Here is a 22,932-nt window from a genome sequence, read left to right as displayed (position 1 = left end):
GTGTTTTTGCCTGCAAAAAAAGTAAATACATTTTTTTTTTATCACTAGATAAGACCCTTATTCTTCACCTGGTATTGTTTAGAGCCATTTGAAGCTGCATTGAAACTGCAATTTGGACTTTCAACCTGTTGGCCACCATTGAAGTCCACTACAGTATATGGAGAAAAATCCTGGAATGTTTTCCTCTAAAACTTTCTTTCTTTTCGATTGAAGAAAGAAAGACATGAACATCTTGGCTGATAAGGGGGTGAGTAAAGTATCTGTGCATTTTTGTTTGACTCATGTCCAGCAGATGGCAGTATGAAGCCTGTTTCTGCTCGCGATCGCCATGTCTCTCCTACAGCAGAGGAAGATTTGGCTTAGCGAGTGAAGAACGCTGTGAGAAAGTCAAGAGACTCCGCGTTCACCGTGGCGGAGGAGACCAGAGGTTGCCATCTGCGGCAAGGAAGGAGAAACGCTGCCAAGGGATTTATCCCGCGACCGATTCCTCTGTCTGTAGACCGTCGTCCGCGTAAAGTGTCGATCCACAAGACACGGGCCGAGCTGTCGAGTTCAGGGAAGCTTCCTCCAAGGACTCACTGTCGTCTCGTCCGCGCTCGCCGCTGAGAATCGTCCGGTGTCTCCCGCATTATGGGAAACGCAGCTACTGCCAAGAAAGGCAATGAACTGGAGAGCGGTGAGTTAAGAAGGAGGAGCGTTTGATTCATCCGATGCATTAACGTTACTTTCAAAAGTCCTTGCAGGTTTAAAATGTCAGTATTTATGTCACTTTGGAGTCAGGGCTAATGTTAGTTAGCTGGTTAGTGAGTGCAAACGTAATTGCGGATTATACGATCAAATCGTCTTTATTCTCCATTCTCTATAGTCATAAAATAAAAACATTTGCATTTAGATCGCTCTGCTGTACTGGTTTGTCATTTAGAAACCACAAAGTGAGTCAAACTAGCTTGATCGAAGGCCTGCGGCTATCAAGGCATTCATTATGCACATGAATGGAAATGCTAACACGAACAGAAACTTATAAACACAGGGAGGGTCGTGCAAACGGGTTTGTTTTCATGACTTCTGCTTCAAGTATGCGATAGAGCCAAAAGGTTAGAGGCTAATAAGCTATTTGCTAGGTTAGAGGCCCAGACCTGCCTCTGCTGCTTGCTGCTAGCCTGTATATCAGGAGAAACACTCGCGAAAACGCTGTTTCTTATCGTTCACATATGTTTTCTGCGTTTCCAGTTGCCTTCAGATAATGGACATACAAATGAACGCTTAATGTAGTTGTCTTGAACCAAGCCTGGAGAATAAATACAATTAGCAGTGGCTGTCAGGTCGGGCCTGTTAACAGCAGTCTCTATTGCTTCTAGTAAACAACATCAAGCCATTAAGTTAATTAAACGCTTGTTGTAGCTGGTGAGCATATGATGATCTCTTGATAAACTTACTAAAACGAGAGGTTTCTTTCTGTATTCTGTGTTTGTTAGGATAGATGTTGTTTAATATTCACTATTATGTAAGATTTTTTTTTTTCCAGTAAACTCTTAACTTGCTGCATATTGATAGATAGTAAGGCATTTGTTGTAATAGTTATGTTTAGGTATTGGGAATGGTGTTAAGGGATGTAGAATTAGGTTGTGCATTAAATATGTGACCCTGGACCACAAAACCGTTTGTAGTCTTAAGTAGTGAGGGTATATTTGTAGCAATAGCCAAATTACAGATTTTTCGTTTGCCGAAAATCATTAGGATGTTAAGTATGTATCATATTTCATGAAAAATTGTAAATTTACTATCGTAAATATATCAAAACTTAATTTTTGATTGGTAATATGCATTGCTAACAGTGTTGGGGAAAGTTACTTTAAAAGTAATGCATTACAATATTGAGTTATTCCCACAAAAAGTAACTAATTACATTACTTAGTTACTTTTTATGGAAAGTAATGCGTTATGTTACTTTTGCATTACTTTTTAAAGCAGAGCAGGGCTTGCTTGTTTGTTTTTAATATAAAAAGTTCTATTTTTGGCCAATGTAAAAACCTTTTTACACCAAAAGCCTCAGGCTTAGAGAAAAGTAAATTCATGTCTGTACAGTAGACAGCAGATAAAAAAAAATGCCAACTCTTCAGCAATAAAAAATAGAAAAAACAACTGTTAGATTATCTTGAGTAATTTTTGCTTATTAGTATGGATGAATTGGATCATCGAAGGTCTGCAGCAAAGACATTGATTAATAAAATAGGATTAAATACATAAAGCATATTTGTAGTATTTAACACATTTAATTATTGGAGGTTTGCATTGAATTTCGTTGTTTTTATTCATTTTAAGGAATACTGTATCTGTTTTTTTTAGCGAGTGAGATGAATTAATGCATGTTCACATTTATTCTAGAACTAAAGTAACATCTTACAATTTCTCTCAACATGGGGACAGGAGAGCTTTTAATCAATAAATGGGGGGAAAAGTAACTGGCGTTACTTATTTGAAAAAGTAACTCGGATATTTTCTTGTCAATTAAAAAGTAATGCGTTACTTTACTAGTTACTTGGAAAAAGTAATATTACGTAACTTGCGTTACTTTTAATGTGTTACCCCCAAAACTGATTGCAAATAACCATTGAACAATTTAAAGGTGATTTTCTTAGTATTTACATGTTGTTGGTTTTTTTTTTTTTTTTTGCACACTCAGTTGTATCTCTGCCGAATATTGGCTTATTCTAACAAAACATACATCAATGCAAGGCCTATTCAGCTTTCAGATGATGTATAAATCTCAATTAAAAAAAACGGACCCTTATGACTGGTTTTGTGGTCCAGGGTCACATATATGCTTTATATGTAATACTAAACAGCAAATATGCTAGTAATATGCATGCTTATGAGCAACTAGTTAATAGTAAATAGTGTTCTCTAATCTAAATTGTTACTGTTCAAGCTTTTTATTTTATGTTCTTAAACCGAGTATGCCCATATGCATAATTGTCTAAAGTGAATGCAACAGCGCAGAAAGGCGATAAATTGCATATAATTGGTGTTTTTCAATCAATGGTCAATGTTTGAAACGCCTCAGACAGGTTGATGTTTTTGAGTAACACATGAGGCGAGTTAGCTCTGTGTTTGATTGTGTAGTTATTCACTCGCATCATGCTTTTCCATGAAAGACGTTTTATTTCCGCAGGGCATCTGCATCTGTGCAGGTGTGTTTGATGGATGTAATAAGTGACATACAGCATTGTTAACCTGGAGTTTAGCTGTAGTTAACTTGGTTGCATTAAGCAGAAAGAGGTAAAGAAAACTTGCTAATGGGCTTTAAAGGCTAGTGAAATCATATAATACTATAATATGTTAATATTTATAACTATTACTATTTGATGTTATGCGTAAAGTTAATTTGAAAATACTTTTATAATCATAATTCGTTTAAATATATCTTTAGATTTAAAGACCTATCTCTGTCCATGCTGAAAAGAATAGGAAACCAGCCTAAGCTGGATTGCTGATCACAGTTTGTTTAAGGTGGTCTCTCAGCCTGACTAAGATGGGTTTCATCTGGTCTAGCCAGCTGATCTCTGAACCTGAACAGTTGAAAGGTGCATTAGAGTAGTTTAAGACTTTTTTTTTTTTTCTCAACACAGGGTCTTTGTTTAGATGTGTGAACATGAATAAGAGCAAAAACATAAGGATTGCCTCCTTTAAATCGTATATTATGTTAACTTTATACAAACTAGTATATGCACATTAAACTTGGTCAAAATGTACTTTTTGTACAGAATTTAGAAATTTTATAAGCGATCCTCAAGAAACATAAAAATAATAAAAAGGAATGTCCTTGCATTTTATTAAGGCAGCATAATAGAGTGGGGGTAAAAAACAAGTTTTTCGCCTTTAAAAAAAGTTTGTACTATGAAGATCTTCCATGTCATCTTCAGAATATGTGACCCTGGACCACAAAACCAGTCATAAGGTAAAATTTTACAAAACTGAGATATATACATCATATGAAAGCTCAATAAATAAGCTTTCTATTGATATATGGTTTGTTAGGATAGGACAATATTTGGGCGAGATGCATCTATTGGAAAATCTGGAATCTAAGGGTGTAAAAAAAAATGAAAATACTGAGAAAATCACCTTTAAAGTTGTCCAAATTAAGTTCTTAACAATGCATATTACTAATCAAAAATTACATTTTGATAGGTTTACAGTAGGAATTTTACAAAAAATCTTCATGGAACATGATCTTTACTTAATATCCTAATGATTTTTGACATAAAAGAAAAATCAATAATTTTGACCCATACAATGTATTTTTGGCTATTGCTACAAATATACCCCAGCGACTTAAGACTGGTTTTGTGCTCCAGGGTCACATATAAGATTTGAAAGGCTTGAAGCTATCTTCTGCAATCAACACTAGTTTAAGTGTGACACATCCTTACCCGGATGGACCTGCATCTCCAAATGCAATGTGGACTTCCAGGGCTCTACACTTTTCTTTTTCGGAGCACTTGTGCTCCTAATTTAAAACATTTAGGTGCACAGTCAAAATTTTAGAAGCACCTTCTAATCCTAATCAATCAAAACATCTGATCAAAAATTAGCCTTCCCTTCCTTAAAGTGATTTACAGGGGAATTTTGTTTTTGCTTTTGTAATGGCATTTTTCTAACCTTATTAATTTTCTTTTTTTTTTTTAATTGTATTTTTAAGCTTTTTAAAATTGTATTAAAACAACAGAATAAGAACAAGTAGAATAATAAGTTACCACTCAAATAAATAAGTATTAACAAAATTAATTTGTACTACAGAGGTGGCAAAGAAGAACACAAAAGTGGCTTGTAGGTGTATTTTCATGTTTAACGAGTACAATAAAATTCATAATTTTATGTTGGATTTAATGTTTTAAATATACAATTTGGATTCAGAAATATTAAATGATTTAAATAACTGAAAAGATACTTTAAAAATAACTAAATCTGCCAGCAGGTGGCAGCAAGACACTGATTTAATTACTGAATCATTAATTGATTTGATTTGTTTGAATGGCTGATTCATTTAGGAATAAAGCAAGGGAAAACTGAATCATTGACTCACTAAATTGGTTTAAAAACGCATGTTCATTCATAAACGAAACACCGCTGTGTTTGAATGGACATGTGCAGCGGCTCAGTTGTGACTTGTTTCAGACTATTTCTGACAATGAGCAAAATCAGGCAATGTAAGCCACTTAATATTAACTTCTTGTTTATTGAACTGTTGTATTAAATCAATATCTCACTTACAAACTCCCTTTAAAATCATTTAAAGCTGTCACTCATCTTAGTTCATCGCGATCTCACAAAGTTCCATTATAATCAAAGCCAATCTCTTATTTACACTCTCTACACTTTATGAAAGGATTTGTGAGATATTTCTGTGATGCATTACTTGACGTTGCAAAAACAGAAGATTGGCCAATAGCACATGGTGCTCCTAAATATTTTTTCTTAGTTGCATTTCATGTTTTATCTCATGGAAACTACTGATGCTGCCACTGTAACTATTTAGCTTATTGTAATGTCATTTTAAAGTAATATTAAAGCAGGATTTACAACAGTTAACATTCTCACAACAGTTAGATTAGGTCCTTGAATCTGATTGGTTGAGCAGTGTTCATCTTGGTGCTTTCCAGATCAGCTGTTAGTCTATGCAGGGAGATTTTTCACAGATTTTTTTTCTGCAGGATTCATCATTGCGCCAGTGGGACGGGGAAAATGACTGTTTATTAAGGAGTCGTTGAATTGTTTACTCAACCATTTTGTGCAAAATCTCTGAGTCATTTAGAGGCTGTGTTTGCAGCTACACTCTCAAAAATAAAGGTGTTTCAAAAGCTTCTTCAAGCGATGCCATAGAAAAACCATTTCTTGCTTACCTTTTTATAATCTGAAGAACCTTATTTGCCACAGAGAACCTTTTGTGAAAGAGATAAGGTTAAAGGTTCTTTATGGAACCATTTAGACAGAAAGGCTCTTCTATGGCTTCGTCAAGCACCTTTATTTTTAAGAGTGGGTTTTGGCAGGGCAAAACAAAGTAACTGGCAATATTTTGCCTAAAATGCGGCTTACTTAGTATTAACGTCTTGTTTTTTGAACTGTTGTATAAAAGCAATAAACTTTTTCTTTAAAACCATTATATGGATGGAAAACGGGTGAAATAACTATAATTTGTATAAAACGTAAAGCTAAGATATTGATCAGTGCATAACGGCCCCTGCACATCCCTGTGTACAGAATGATACAGTTTAATTATCTGAGCACCTAGTAATGTAATAAATACATTATGATCATTATTATTATTTATCAGAGATTTTCTTACATAAAATGTAAGAAAAGTGTATGCTAGAAGCAACATAAAGTCTGATACAAGTGATTTTGTCTTGTTAAACTGGCAGATTTTTCACTTCATCTAAGTTAAAAATGAAAATACCAGTGTAGTAAGACAAAATACTCTATATAAAATATATGAAAAATTTTCTTCTCAGATAAATTTGTAAATGTTGATTTAAGGCGAGACACAGGGCAGGTGAATAAGGTAAAAATAAAATTAACTAATAGTTATCATCTTACGTAGTTGATTGATTACATTGATAATTGCAATTTTTTTGTATTACAAGTTTTCTAAAATGTAAGGCTTCAATATTTAAATTGTTTAAATAAATATGCGCTAATTTTCATACATTTCTAGCACAAAAATCGAAACACTGGATAAAGTCAGTTTCAAAATTCTTGTTTATTTTTTTCGACATATTAAACTCAAATGTTTTTACAGATAGGATTTTGGGTCTAATTTTGTCACTCTGAAATTCATAAAATACTGAGAACATGCAGAAAACAATATATGTGACCCTGGACCACAAAACCAGTCTTAAGTCGCTGGGGTATATTTGTAGCAATAGCCAAAAATACATTGTATGGGTCAAAATTATTGATTTTTCTTTTATGTCAAAAATCATTGGGAAATTAAGTAAAGATCATGTTACATTAAGATTTTTTGTAAAATTCCTACTGTAAACGTATCAAAATGTAATTTTTGATTAGTAATATGCATTAAGAACTTAATTTGGACAACTTTAAAGGTGATTTTCTCAGTATTTTGATTTTTTTTTGCACCCTTAGATTCCAGATTTTCAAATAGATGCATCTCAGCCAAATATTGTCCTATCTTAACAAACTATACATCAATAGAAAGCTTATTTATTGAGCTTTCATATGATGTATATATCTCAGTTTTGTAAAATTTAACCTTATGACTGGTTTTGTGGTCCAGGGTCACATATATTAATTACAGTTTTTTGGGAAAGGAAATGTTGTATAAAATCAAGCAAATTCTACATGAACAAGTCCCTCTGTAAAAACCTTCAGGATATAGACAGGAATAAAAATGTCAAGTTTGGTGTGTGTAAGTGCTACTGAAGTGGAGATTTATGGCTCAGTGTAGGAGAAAAAACTAATTTTGAGAAAACAGCCTTTAAAAAATATGTATTGTAATTGAAATCTATTAGATAAAGTGCTATAAAAGAAACACTCAACAGTGTGTTTTGGATGTTTTCTTTCCACTAGTCTGAAAAAAACACTGAAAAAGCCCAAAATCTCAAACTTGACAGGTGCATGAAAAAGCAGTGTTAAGCTTGATTTTTAGATATTTGTATGTTGTAGAACTCCTTGCTTTACAGTTTTTATAAATGATGCACTTCATTACAATCATTACAGTTTAGTTTGCCATTAAATTCCCAGTTACCTCTGTTTGTATTTCATAACATTTATAGGTTGTTGGACTATCCATAATCTTGTCCATAAAAAATATCAATTTCTATAAATTGATCTTAAATTCTAAAGTGTTGTAGTCTTTGTCTATAACCATTTGTTCTCATAAGCGGTCATACTTTACAAAACGGTTCATTCCAGGCCATCACATACTTGCGACGCGAGAACTTACCATAAAAGGATGTGACAGTGAGAAGAATCCTCCTGCAGACGTCTGCCGTTGTAAAAACCTTCAAACCAGTTATTCAGTGCAGTACGGCTCTTGAATGTTTTACCAAGTTGTTATAAACTGATGAATGTCCTAAGATTGTCTCTATTCGTTGTGTTTGTCTTGTTCAGCATAAATGATAAACTTTTGAGTCATTTTGAGTCTATCAGCGTTTGCTTTGTCTAGTTGTTTTAGTCACGTCTAATCCATGTCTTGCACCGTCTAACTGATGTGATTGTTTGACAGAAGTCTTTCTTTTATCTCTCTCTTTGTCTTTCTCTCTTTTTCTTCATCATCCCATCCATGTGGGTGAATGTTCCTGAAAATCCTTGGTGATCTGTAGAGACTTTTGGTATGATCACAATTACATTAGGTTACCTCAGTGACGGAAAAACATTTGCGTAAATTCTGAAAGAAATCTTTGGCTTTTTTTTTCCGTCACTGCGGTCGACTGAAGTCTGCTGTGTTGTTTGTTTTATGTGGGATTGTCTTAACTTATACTTTTAATGTCCTGCTCCTGTCTTAGTAAACAAAATGCATGCATGCTTCACAGAAACACTTTTTCACCACTGGTGTTTATGACAACCCTTGTGAGATTTGCCTGATTTTTAGTACTAGAACTGTAAAAATATTCTCTTATTTGCTTGTCATCTTAAAAATAAAGTATTGTTTGGTTTTTGATGCATTTCAGCTATAATGCGGGAGCTTTTGCTCAATTGTAGTCTGATTTTTGTATTTCTTCCTTGCAGTGAAAGAGTTTCTAGCCAAAGCCAAAGAAGATTTCTTGAGAAAATGGGAATCACCACCACAGGTGAGTTTTTTTTTTTTTTTTTTGTTTTTTTTTTTTTTTTTGTTCTTCCTTATTAAAAGTGAAGAGGCACAGTATAATGCCATGCGCACAGTCACCAACTGAAGCAACACAATCATATTCATTTTCAATAGCTCACCTCTAGGCTGTCTAAGATGTAGATGAGTACGTTTCTTTATCAGATTTGTGGAAATGTGTCATTCCATCACTGTCTCTCTGCAGTGAATGGGTGCCGTCAGAATGAGTCCAAACAGCTGATAAAAACATCACAATAATCCACTAGTAATCCACACCACTCCAGTCCACCAGAAGCCAAAATCTGCATGTTTGTAAGGGAGAAACCCATCACTGAGACGATTTAAATTGTCACTTCTGGCCAAAATGTTAGTGCATAGTTTATAATGACTCTTTTCTTTTCCTAAAATTTCTTTCCTGATTTAAACCAGAACTTTTCCACTTTTTAAAATGCCTTGAGGTATTTGTTTTGTATATTACAAACATGCAGGTTTTTAGTTCACTGGACTCATTAATTGCTTAATTTCTAAATTAAGAAACACATTTTTTGTTTCTAAAATTCCAAAATCAATTCAAGTCTGTGATGTTTTCTGTTGTTGATGAACAAATCTCCTCCCATGCAGTTTTTGGAATAAGTTTTGTGCTTTGTTACTTTTTATATGAAATTCTCAGCTTTTAAATTGTCAATTCACCACAAAATTTAAACGTATCTCTTTAATATCATCTCATTCAGCAACAAATTGGAGTAGAAATATAAATATATCATTATATTTTTGATAAGAAAACTACCTTTTTTCTCTTTTTTTTGGATTATCTAAAAATAATCAAATCTGCACTCTATATTTGACTCTTTGTTTCTGTGTAGTTTACAGCATTAGAGAAAATTTGTTTTTCTTAAGAAAAATTGACATGAGTATATCCCTGATTTGTGATCCTGGACCACAAAACCAGTCAATTTATGAATCTGAAGCTGAATAAATAAGCTTTCCATTGATGTATGGTTTATTTGGATAGGACAATATTTGGCCGAGATACAACTATTTAAAAATCTGGAATCTGAGGGTGCAAAATATTGAAAAAAATCACCTTTAAAGGTGTCCAAATGAAGTTCTTAGCAATGCAAATTACTAATCAAAAATTACGTTTTGATATATTTAAGGTAGGACATTTACAAAATATCTTAATTTTTTTTTTTACATAATTTGGACCCATAAGTTTTGTGGTCCAGTGTCACATATATCCAACTGAACAAATATCGAATCGAATCAAGAGTTTGTGAATCATAATCAGATTTTAATATACTGTCAATACTGAAGTTATATATGTAGACTAAAATCATTTTAAAGAAAATGTTTACGTTTAGCAGTGTGTATGTATACTTGTATTTTCTTTAATATTGTATCACTTATTATTATGATATTGTAGGACAGTTTATTTAACTGTGTGTTTTGTCCCATAGAGCACAACTGGTTTAGATGACTTTGACAGACTGAAGACGTTGGGCACGGGCTCTTTCGGGAGAGTCATGCTGGTTAAACACAAGGCTACAGATCAGTTCTATGCCATGAAAATTCTGGATAAACAAAAGGTTGGTTGTATTATGCAGTTAACCACGATTACCTTGCATTTGTGAGTATTTCACACCATGAAAATGTAATTTAAGTTATTATAGAGAAACCATCAACGATGCTTTCTAAGTCTCAATTATTTTTGTAAGGTATAATTTTCAGCTAACTGCGAGTCAGACCTTGGTATAAATAAATACAGTATTTATGATGGTGTATGATCATCTGCTCAAGAATTCTTATTTAATTTGTATTTATTCTTTGGTAGGTGGTGAAGTTGAAACAAGTGGAGCATACACTAAATGAGAAGAGAATATTACAAGCAGTATCCTTCCCGTTCCTCGTCAGATTGGAATATGCCTTCAAGGTACTGTACTCCACCTTACTATTGCTATTTCTTATGATTAGTGTTAGGATTAGATGAACAGATGCATCAGCCCAGTGCAAATAATAAGCCCATGTTTGGCCAAGAAAGGAAAAGGATTATTGAAAACAATTTTTAGTTATAATAATAACACAATTTCTTTTATTTTGAGATTTTATTTATTTATTTTTGATAAATACTGTGCAAAATAAGTGTAAATTTAATTTTAACCATGTTGTACACATATAAACAAACCCTGGACCACAAAAATACATTGTATGGGTCAAAATTATCGTTTTTTCTTTTATGCCAAAAATCATTAGGATATTAAGTAAAGGTCATGTTCCATGAAGATATTTTGTAAAGTTCCTACCATAAACGTATAAAAACGTAGTTGTTGAATAGTAATACGCATTGCTTAGAACTTCTTTTGGACAACATTAAAGGTGATTTTCTCGATATCTAGATATTTTTATTTTTATTTTTTTTTTTATTTATTTTTTATTTATTTTTTTTGCACCCTCAGATTCCAAATATTCAAAAAGTTGTATCTCGGCCAAATATTGTCCTAACCTAACAAACAGTACATGAATGGAAAGTTTACTAATTCAGCTTTCAACTCCATTTCAAATTTAAATGGACCCTTTTGACTATTTTTCTGGTCCAGGGTCACATTTTCTAATCTCTTGTCAGTAATGTTCTTAAATTTGTTTTAACTTTCAAAATATGAAACAAAAAAAAGAAGCAACATTGTTTACAAATACAAATCAGAGAATGCATTTTGGAAGAAAAAAAAACAGCATGGAACATCAATCATGTAGTTGAAATGAAGTTTATTGCAGGATAACAGTGACACAGTGTACATTGAGTTCCTTGAATTCATTTAAAACAATTACAAGTTAAAATCAGAACACTTTGGTATAGTCAAGCAGTTTTTAACAATCTTAATATAGCTTCAAAACAATTGCTTTTTCCAGACTAAAGCAATGATTTTTGCAAAAGCAATGATGAGACAGCAGCATTCGGTTTAGACATCAGATATTCCCCTCCATTTATAGTCCCTTAAAAAGTAACTCACTGTGTTTACTGTTTACATTCATTTTGCATCATGAAAGCATTTTAAGATATGTGACCCTGGACCACAAAACCAGTCTTAAGTCGCTGGGGTATATTTGTAGCAATAGCCAAAAATACATTGCATGAGTCAAAATTATTGTTTTTTCCTTTATGTCAAAAATCATTAGGAAATTAAGTAAAGATCATGTTCCATGAAGATTTTTTGTAAAATTCCTACTGTAAACCTATCAAAATGTAATTTTTGATTAGTAATATGCATTGTTAAGAACTTAATTTGGACAAATTTAAAGGTGATTTTCTCAGTATTTTGATTTTTTTGCACCCTTAGATTCCAGATTTTCAAACACTTGTATCTCGGCCAAATGTTATCCTATCCTAACAAACCGTACATCAATAGAAAGCTTATTTATTGAGCTTTCATATGATGTATATATCTCAGTTTTGTAAAATTTAACCTTACGACTGGTTTTGTGGTCCAGGGTCACATATGAGTGCTTTAAGCATCAGAGAATTAGGTTTTCTCTCCTCACTGAATTGCAAACAAAATGCCAAGTAAGCAACATAATTATTTTAAGTTATTGCTATTGTTGTTGTTTTTATATGTATGTGATATGGCAGTACTGTAAGCATAGCTTTCATAAAATAATAATAAATATCTTGATAAAGCCAAACATAAATATGTAAATTAGATACTTAAAAAGTTAAATGAAAAAAATAGTCAAGTTGCAATTGGCTTACTAGTCTAGACTTCAGTAATGGCCTTTTAAACATCCATATCTGCTGGCCGCTATTCTTGTGTGTCTCTCAGTTTTAATTCTGACTTTATTTCTCACAGGACAACTCTAATTTGTATATGGTGATGGAGTATGTACCAGGAGGGGAGATGTTCTCACATCTTAGAAGAATCGGAAGGTTTAGGTGAGTGAAGACATGTTTGAGCAAACATAACCGTTTATTCATTTGATGCTAAATCTAACATTCAACTCCAGCACAGGTTCATACAAAGCTTGCTTGTTTCTGATTAAAATATTATCTTACAAAGCAGGGCTGCTCGATTAGGGCAAAAATCATAATCACGATTATTTTGGTCAATACTGTAATCACGATTATGACTGGGTCCAAAACTGTATATTAGTGATTAAAGATAGCAGTACAACAGAAAAAGATACAAATAAAAAAAATAAAGTAGACTAACAGCCTACTACAGAAATTGAATGTAATTATTTGAATGTAAAATAAAACTGCATCTTTACTGTAAGAATTAAGCATGCTTTGTTTCTTATTAAAACTAAAAAAGCCCTTATTCAAGAGCAGTGAGTGATTTTTCTCTTTGTATTTTTACGTTACTTAATATTAAGCACAGAGACGGCAGAAGGAATATTATTTGTTGCCGCTTTAGAAGTCCACATGGATCCAATATACTGTTACACACAGGTTTTCATTCTCAACTGTTTGATCATTTAATACATAACTGACAAGGGTTTACATGAATAATCACCAAGCACCTCATTTTGAAATATTTTTGTGTGCATTTGACCGTTTAGGCGCACACCCTGAGCTAAAAGATAACTTTACGTTACATGTCCGTGTTCTGCTCCGTCTCTAAGCGCATACACAGAATGGTGCAAAATTTCTTTTGCGCTTTTAAAAACAGCACATCAAAGAAACATTAATAAATCAAGCACGTCCTGTTTTATGAAAGTCATTTTACACGATTTAGCTGATTTTCCCCTCAGCTTTCTTCCTCACCTCATGCATCCAAAGTGTTTCTTGGCTGACAAGTTTATGGAGTGATTGTTTCAGGTGTTAGTGCTCTTTAATGTGCTTTAGAAATGTTTTTATGTTCTTCTATGCAAATGTGAGTAATTCACAACAATCCATCCTTTTTGCAAAATGATTCATACTGACAGCACATAAGTCACAGTGCATGTGCAATCATATTTGTATATAACTATGGGATTATAAAATGTTATGGAATATCTCAGAATTACTATATTCACCAGTGTGCATAAAAAATAGTACCAATAGCAGTGAAATGTAATAACTCATCACAATGCTATTGAACCTGTGTAACTACTTTGAATTGTTTAGTTTTTAATATTAAGCTGATTTCCTCTCTACATGCTAAGGCCATTTTTGACAGAGGAAACCCTTGCTTCAGTGCTTCTTGCAGGTCTCTGGTTTTGTCTCTAACTCTTAGATTTGATTTCCTTGATCCACAGTGAACCACATGCACGGTTTTATGCTGCACAGATTGTCTTGACCTTTGAGTACCTCCACTCACTAGACCTCATCTACAGAGACCTGAAACCTGAAAACCTACTCATTGACCAGCATGGATATATACAGGTAACTAGAAAAAAATGAGAAAGAAACACATATAAACAGTATCTAAAAAAAAAAAAAAAAAAGTTTGTGAACTCTTTAATTATGCAGAAAGTGGTCAGGTGATTTGTTTCAAAAACATTTTTTATGCTGATTGAAAGTTTCTTTACATCTGTTATACTTTACCATGTGGCAGCTTTCAGATTCAATATGGTTAAACATTTTCTGTGAACATTTTCTTTTTAAATAATAATTAATTAGGGATGCACCAAATGAAAGTTCTTGGCAGAAGCAAAACAAAATTACACACTGGGACGAAGGCCGATTACCAATCGTGTTTTTCCCCCCATGTATTTTGCCTTTTTTTTTTTTTTTTTTTTTTTTACCATTGCATAAATTAAATAGCAAATATTTGCTTTTTACAGTTTTGTCTTGCTTTTCAAAGAAAAAAAAAAACAATTACAAAACAACAATTTAAAAATATTTAACACTAAACATTTTAAGTATTCTAGTAGACATTATAGCCTACCAACAAAGCAAAATTTAACTTAAAATAAGTTAATAATATTCTTTGGCTATTTTTGTACAAATAAATGCAGCCATGCTGAGCAAAGGAGAATGTTATAATAAATGTATTAATAGAGCTGTTGTAATGATTATCATTATTTGTGTTACTTTTTCATTTTATTTTACAGAACAACAGTAAAATTACAAAACTAACATTTATGAATGTTGACTTATTTTGGCGGAAGCCCAAAGAAGACCTCAGTACTACTTTTTGCTGACAGCAGCAGATTTATGAATGATTCTCATTACGCTGTTTCAGCACTCGAGCTTTGGACTTTGAACCCTAATGCAACTCTGTCAGAATACATACAATGTGTGCGTGTATTAGACAACATAACATTCTGTAGTTTATTTACTAATTGTTTAAGGCTATTTGGTGATTTCAGTCATCATACAGTAACCAGCAACTACCAGCCTTTTCTCTGCTCATGGAAGACATGCAATGCGATACTAAACAGTCTCTCGCTGTTGGTGCTTGTAATGATTTTTGCATCTTTCTCAAACAGTTTTAAATGCTTCCATGCTGCCAGCATGTTTGCTGCATTAGTGTGCGCCTCTATTTGATTGCGTCACGTCATTGTTTGGTATATTTTAGTCATAATCTTGGTTGCCGAGCATTCGGTGCATCCCTAATAATAATAATAAACCATCCCCTTTTTTCTAACACTAATAGGCTTTGCAGAAATACAAACATGTGCATGAAAGCAAATGTTTTTAAAATGTCATCTTTTCCTCCATTGGTCCTGTTGTCAGGAGTAGCTTGAGCATATTAAACATAATGTATACCATATTTGTCTGTAGTAAGTAAAGGCTGTGTCATTGATTATAATGGGCATAACCTCATTAAAGTCCTCTTTATTAGGTCCACTATTAGTAAAAGAGTTATTGACTCTCTTACTGTTATTGCTCTCCAGCACACCCTGAATTTGTGGGTGAAAATCAGTCTAACAAGTCAGGCCATGCTAATGAGTGTGGCATATTATCCCGCTCTAGGTGTCATTTGCAAATGTTTGGCCATGAAAGATGCCCATGCTCAGCATTAATGCTTAAGCAACTTGAGGCTTTCCAGTACTGCTCAAATGAGTAATACACACTCCTGAATATATTGCCGGGCAAGTTCCCCATCCTGGCTTAAAACAGTGTGAGCAATGCCCTGCCTGAGCCACCTGATGGTTTGCCAAAACTCTTCTGGTTCAAAGAGTGGCAGTGAAGGTTCTGGAAATTGTTTTGTTCCCCTTTATGATTTTACCAGTTGCAGCTAGTGATCCACCGATGGAGGTGGGTAGTAACGAATTACATTTACTTCGTTACATTTACTTGAGTAAATTTTTGGGGTAACTAGTACTTTTAGAGTATATTTAAAGATGGGTACTCTTACTCAAGTGCATTTATAGTGAAAACAATTTACTTTTACTTCGCTACATTTGATGGCGTTCCTCCGTTACTGTCCTCAGAAACGTTGGAATTTTCATTTCATGCCTGAAAAAACTGTGTTACTGCTGCTTTGTGTACAGCTGTTACTATTTCAGCGCTCCTAAAGCGCCCCCTCGTGACAGAGTTAATTTTTCATTTCCAATACATTTTTTTTTTCAGCTGTTTATGGTCTCATGATTGCAATTATCGACCTATGTTTTTATGCAGCAAACACTGTAAATGTAAAAAGTTAACGTGCCTTCTAAAAATCTAAACAAGTTCAGTAATATTTATGTTTTAAGTAAATATAATAAATTATATACTCAATGTATCCCTTTTAATTTTATAAAGGATGAAATGCCATAGTGTAACATATATTTTGTTTTTGTGTGAAACTGTATCTGAATTTTAAATCATGCCATTTTATGGCTTAATATTCTACTTTACATTGTCCAATCCCATTACTGTTTATTTTACTTTTGCAGATCTTAAAAATGGTTATGAATTGCTTTAAATTAATATTTAAACATTCTGCAAATACATTAAATGAAATAAATATAATGAAATAAAATTTGTTTGTTTATATTTGTGTATTAAAACATTTTTGATTAGACTCCTATCTGATTTTCTATATTTTAAGAAAGGTCTTTTTTAGTTTGGGCTAGTTAAATACATTTTGGGGCTACCAAAATCTGAAGAGTACCTGCCCGAAGGGCTACAAGAAATTTTGTGAGCTCTATATATATATATATATATATATATATATATATATATATCTCAAGTAACTATTAAGATTGTAACTTTTACTCATACTTGAGTAAATATTTCCATAAGTACTTGACCTTTTACTTGAGTACAGATTTTGGGTCTGTTCACCGATATTGATTTTTTTTTTTTTTTTTTTTTTTAGGACCGATATCAAAACCGACTATTTGCGTGTTTAAGTGGCTGATAACCGATGTGCAGAACCGATATTTATTTACTGTTCTAAAGAAAATAAAAAAACAGAGTGAAGTCCATACTTAGATTATTCCTACTTTCAGTCATCTTGAAAAAAGTAAAAACATTTTTAGATATAAAGAGCATCAGCTGTAACACTAACAAGCAAAATAAATGTGGAATGTTTTCAAATGGAGTCCTGTCAACTTAATATAAAAAGTAAAGAATAATTCACTGGATAATGTTAATTCATTGATTATTAATATCTGGAACATTGGAATATAATAAACAAAATGTATTTTATTGCATTTCTCAAACTGGTATGTTATATCAAAATTACTAATGTTTTTTGTTGTTATAGATTCTGACAAAGCACTGTTTATCTATGCATTTACACAGAACTATACTCAAACTGCAATTGCTCGTGGAAATAATGAATCATTAATTTCCATAAAACCGATATTTAAAACCGATATTTATTTACTGTTCTAAAATAAATAAATAACAGAGTGAAGTAAGTTCATACTACACTTAGATTTTTCCTCCTTTTAGTCGTCTTAAAAAAAGTGTTGATAATTAGCAGTGTTTCTCATCAAATTTAATCTTCATATTACAACAATAAAAACATTTTATTTCTAAAAAGCTTCAGCTGCAACACTAACAAGCAAAATAATTGTAGAATGCGTAATGTTTAGAGTATAACAAACAAAACATTGTATTTTGCATTTCTTAACTGGCATGTTATATCAAAATTACTAATGTTTTTTGTTGTTGTAGATTCTGACAAAGCACTGTTTATCTATGCATTTACACAGAACTGTACTCAAACTGCGATCGCTTGCGGAACTAATATATAAGTAATTTCCATAAACCGATATGCAGAACCGATATTTACTGTTATAAAGTATTTTAATGTAATATTTTTAATTTTCTAAAGAAAATCATTCTTTCATGTTAAATTTAATCTTTATTTTACAACAATAAAAACATTTTATTTCTAAAAAGCTTCAGCTGCAACACTAACAAGCAAAATAATTGTAGAATGCGTAATGTTTAGAGTATAACAAACAAAACGTATTTTATTGCATTTCTTAAATGGTATGTTACATCAAAATTACTAATGTTTTTTGTTGTTGTAGATTCTGACAAAGCACTGTTTATCTATGCATTTACACAGAACTGTACTCAAACTGCGATCGCTTGCGGAACTAATATATAAGTAATTTCCATAAACCGATATGCAGAACCGATATTTACTGTTATAAAGTATTTTAATGTAATATTTTTAATTTTCTAAAGAAAATCATTCTTTCATGTTAAATTTAATCTTTATTTTACAACAATAAAAACATTTTATTTCTATAAAGCTTCAGCTGCAACACTAACAAGCAAAATAATTGCAGAATGCGTAATGTTTAGAGTATAACAAACAAAACATTGTATTTTATTGCATTTCTTAACTGGTATGTTTTATCAAAATTACTAATGTTTTTTGTTGTTGTAGATTCTGACAAAGCACTGTTTATCTATGCATTTACACAGAACTATACTCAAACTGCGATCGCTTGCGGAACTAATATATAATTAATTTCCATAAACCGATATGCAGAACCGATATTTACTGTTCTAAAGTATTTTAATGTAATATTTTTAATTTTCTAAAGAAAATCAGCAGTCTTTCATGTTAAATTTAATCTTTATATTACAACAAAAACATTTTAATAACAAAAAACATAAGCTGCAACACTAACAAGCAAAATAAATGTGGAATGTTTAATGTTTTTAAATGGGGAAAATACAGAACATGAGTCTTTACCTTCATTTTAATCTACAAAAGATAATCAGTTTAATATAAAGAGTGAAGAATAATTCACTGGATTCTGTTTATTCACTGAATATTCATATATTATAGTATATCGTATATTATAATATTTGTGAAATGTAGTAATTGTGACTATCTTAACACAACTTCTTTTGCATCAGCAGTCGTATTTGATTTTGACAGGTTCTCTGTTGTAAGATTGCTGTATAATAAATACAGTTCTGAGTTTGCTGTATTCTAATGTTATAAAGGATGATACAGGACATATAAATGGCCTATGGTTTCCCACACAGGTAACAGACTTTGGTTTTGCGAAAAGAGTAAAAGGCAGAACCTGGACATTATGTGGAACTCCAGAGTACTTGGCACCAGAGATCATCCTCAGCAAGGTAAGCCTCAGATGTTTTAAATTCAGCCGAATCCAAGTTTCTAAGCGGGGCAGATCACTTATTTGTTTCTCAAATGTAGGGGTACAACAAGGCTGTGGACTGGTGGGCCCTTGGTGTTCTCATTTATGAAATGGCAGCTGGATATCCGCCGTTTTTCGCGGACCAGCCTATTCAGATCTATGAGAAGATCGTGTCTGGAAAGGTACTGAGATTGTTTTTAATGTGTGTGCAGTCAAGCAGTTAGTTTGATTTGGATATGCAATGAATGCATGATTAAAATGTCAACGTGAATGTGCTTTGTAGGTACGATTCCCCTCGCACTTCAGCTCCGATCTGAAAGATCTGTTGAGGAATCTGCTCCAGGTGGACCTGACCAAACGCTACGGCAACCTGAGGAATGGCGTCAATGATATCAAAAACCACAAATGGTTTGCCACAACGGATTGGATAGCCATCTATGAGAGAAAGGTATGAAATTCAGTCCCTGGGTTATGTCATTTTAGCCTTAATCTACCTAAAATGCAGGATTTTGATCACAGTCTCAATTCAAACACCCATCCAATCCTGTTTTTAAATGACAACTATTTGCCTGTCTATTAACCCCAGTGTTAATTTTGTCAATTAATTTCGACATTTTTTTTCACAGATGAAAATTATATGATAACGAAATGAAATGAAAGGTTTTTTTTTTTTTTTTTTTTTTTTTTTAAATACTCTATACTGACGCATATACTTACTTGCTGGCAGCATGGCAAAATAAAAGCTTGCTAATTTAGTTTTAAATTCATATAAAAAACGTTTTATCATTAGGTTTACTATAAAATATTTTTATTTAATGCATGCTATTTGTTTTAAAAACTAGTAATAGTATTACCATACTTTATTATTGTTTATTTTATTAAAAAATAAGTAAATTAAAGCAATTAATTTATAATAGTGATTAAAATATCACTTGATTTAAGTTATATTTAATGGGTCACACTATGTGAAGCGCGAGGACCAAACCAAATCTCCAGGTACTCTTTTGAGAACCAGGCTAAAAAACTTGCACGCCTGGATATAAACTTACATTTCTGACTCTTTTTTTTTTGTTGTTGTTGTTGTAAGATTTTATTTCTTAATTCTGAGAAAAAAGTCATAATTGTGAGATTTTCTCTTATTTCTGAAAAAAGTCAAAATTGTGAGATTTTTCTCTTATTTCTGAGAAAAGGGTCATAATTGTGAGATTTTTATCTCTCATTTCTGATAAAAAAAATCTGAATTGTAAAATGTAAACTCACAGTAGTGAGAAAAAGTCAGAATTGTGAGATTTTTTTCTTATTTCTGAAGAAAGTCATAATTGTGAGATTTTCTCTTATTTCTGAAAAAAGTCAGAATTGTGAGATTTTTCTCTTATTTCTGAGAAAAGGGTCATAATTGTGAGATTTTTGTCTCTCATTTCTGATAAAAAAAAAATCTGAATTGTAAAATGTAAACTCACAGTAGTGAGAAAAAGTCAGAATTGTGAGATTTTTTTCTTATTTCTGAAGAAAGTCATAATTGTGAGATTTTCTCTTATTTCTGAAAAAAGTCAAAATTGTGAGATTTTTCTCTTATTTCTGAGAAAAGGGTCATAATTGTGAAATTTGTCTCTCATTTCTGATAAAAAAAAAATCTGAATTGTAAAATGTAAACTCACAGTAGTGAGAAAAAGTCAGAATTGTGAGATTTTTTTCTTATTTCTGAAAAAAGTCATAATTGTGAGATTTTCTCTTATTTCTGAGAAAAGGGTCATAATTGTGAGATTTTTATCTCTCATTTCTGATAAAAAAAAATCTGAATTGTAAAATGTAAACTCACAGTAGTGAGAAAAAGTCATAATTGTGAGATTTTCTCTTATTTCTGAAAAAAGTCAAAATTGTGAGATTTTTCTCTTATTTCTGAGAAAAGGGTCATAATTGTGAGATTTTTGTCTCTCATTTCTGATAAAAAAAAAATCTGAATTGTAAAATGTAAACTCACAGTAGTGAGAAAAAGTCATAATTGTGAGATTTTCTCTTATTTCTGAAAAAAGTCAAAATTGTGAGATTTTTCTCTTATTTCTGAGAAAAGGGTCATAATTGTGAGATTTTTGTCTCTCATTTCTGATAAAAAAAAAATCTGAATTGTAAAATGTAAACTCACAGTAGTGAGAAAAAGTCATAATTGTGAGATTTTCTCTTATTTCTGAAAAAAGTCAAAATTGTGAGATTTTTCTCTTATTTCTGAGAAAAGGGTCATAATTGTGAGATTTTTATCTCTCATTTCTGATAAAAAAAAATCTGAATTGTAAAATGTAAACTCACAGTAGTGAGAAAAAGTCAGAATTGTGAGATTTTTTTCTTATTTCTGAAAAAAGTCAGAATTGAGATTTTTCTCTTATTTCTGAGAAAAGGGTCATAATTGTGAGATTTTTATCTCTCATTTCTGATAAAAAAAAATCTGAATTGTAAAATGTAAACTCACAGTAGTGAGAAAAAGTCAGAATTGTGAGATTTTCTCTTATTTCTGAAAAAAGTCAAAATTGTGAGATTTCTCTTATTTCTGAGAAAAGGGTCATAATTGTGAGATTTTTATCTCATTTCTGATAAAAAAAAATCTGAATTGTAAAATGTAAACTCACAGTAGTGAGAAAGTCAGAATTGTGAGATTTTTTTTTTTTCTTATTTCTGAAAAAAGTCATAATTGTGAGATTTTTTTTTTCTTATTTCTGAAAAAAGTCAGAATTGTGAGATTTTCTCTCATTTCTGAAAAAAGTCAGAATTGTGAGATTTTTCTCATTTCTGAGAAAAAAAGTCAGAATTGTGAGATGTAAACTCACAGTAGTGAGAAAAGTCATAATTGTGAGATTTTCTCTTATTTCTGAAAAAAATCAGAATTGTGAGATGTAATTGAGAGAAGCTGATTTTGAGATTTTTATTCAGTACTACAATAGTACCAAAACATTACATTTAAATTCATCGCTAAAATCTGCGTCCCTAGTTGCAGGAAAGGGATTTTAATTTAGTTTTATACAGGTTGTTTATGTGAACATATATTAGTCTGATTAAATGAGTTTCTCCTCTGGCCCACCAGGTGGAGGCGCCGTTCATACCAAAGTGCCGAGGTCCTGGAGACACAAGCAACTTTGACGACTACGAAGAGGAAGACATTCGTGTATCTGTTACAGAAAAATGCGCAAAGGAGTTCTCAGAGTTTTAGTTACGGACACATCAGAGCTAGACATATATGCATATATACATATATTTACTTATCTATATATGTATATATGTGTGTTTGTGTGTGTGTGTGTGCATCACACAACACATCAAATAATGGTATCTTTGCACTCTAAAGACATGGGATGAGCAGAGAGCACATCACCCGTCAGAGTTCTTGTGTACTTCCTTCATTCCTTTGGGCTTTAGAGGTCACCGGGCACCTCTCGTGCTCTTAACCATCACACACTGGCACATCCTCCTTCAGTTCACTCCGTTTCCGCTTTGTCGAACCACCCGTTTGACATCGTGTTTCCCTTTTTAGCAGATGGGGGGCAAAAACACAAACCTAAAGGCCAATTCAGCATTGAATTATTGCATTATTTTGTTTGTTGATGGCGGCATCATACAGTGTTGTTATTTAAAGGTAC

General features: G+C 32.2%; 1 protein-coding gene across 1 annotated transcript; it reads left to right on the top strand.

Moving 5' to 3' along the window:
- The first annotated feature begins 428 nt into the window (after positions 1 to 428).
- On the top strand, positions 429 to 22,545 carry LOC141343746 (cAMP-dependent protein kinase catalytic subunit beta). The gene is made up of 10 exons (XM_073848382.1): positions 429 to 676; positions 8,752 to 8,813; positions 10,285 to 10,413; positions 10,659 to 10,757; positions 12,667 to 12,749; positions 14,054 to 14,180; positions 19,191 to 19,286; positions 19,366 to 19,488; positions 19,590 to 19,754; positions 22,380 to 22,545. Exons 1-10 carry the CDS (start codon positions 631 to 633, stop codon positions 22,503 to 22,505), a joined length of 1,056 nt encoding a protein of 351 aa, XP_073704483.1. The 5' UTR covers positions 429 to 630; the 3' UTR covers positions 22,506 to 22,545.
- The last annotated feature ends 387 nt before the right edge of the window (positions 22,546 to 22,932 follow it).

This window comes from Garra rufa, chromosome 10 (genome assembly GCF_049309525.1).
Source record: "Garra rufa chromosome 10, GarRuf1.0, whole genome shotgun sequence".
In the NCBI taxonomy this organism is placed as follows: Eukaryota; Metazoa; Chordata; class Actinopteri; order Cypriniformes; family Cyprinidae; genus Garra; species Garra rufa.
This window is presented reverse-complemented; position numbering and strand designations above follow the sequence as displayed.

What these genes read in the sequence shown, in the direction of transcription:
- LOC141343746 (XM_073848382.1), top strand. Translation starts at nt 631, where the DNA reads ATGGGAAACGCAGCTACTGCCAAGAAAGGCAATGAACTGGAGAGCG. An exon ending in AATGGGAATCACCACCACAG is followed by an intron (nt 8,814 to 10,284) that starts GTGAGTTTTTTT and finishes TTTGTCCCATAG; the next exon opens with AGCACAACTGGTTTAGATGA. An exon ending in AAATTCTGGATAAACAAAAG is followed by an intron (nt 10,414 to 10,658) that starts GTTGGTTGTATT and finishes ATTCTTTGGTAG; the next exon opens with GTGGTGAAGTTGAAACAAGT.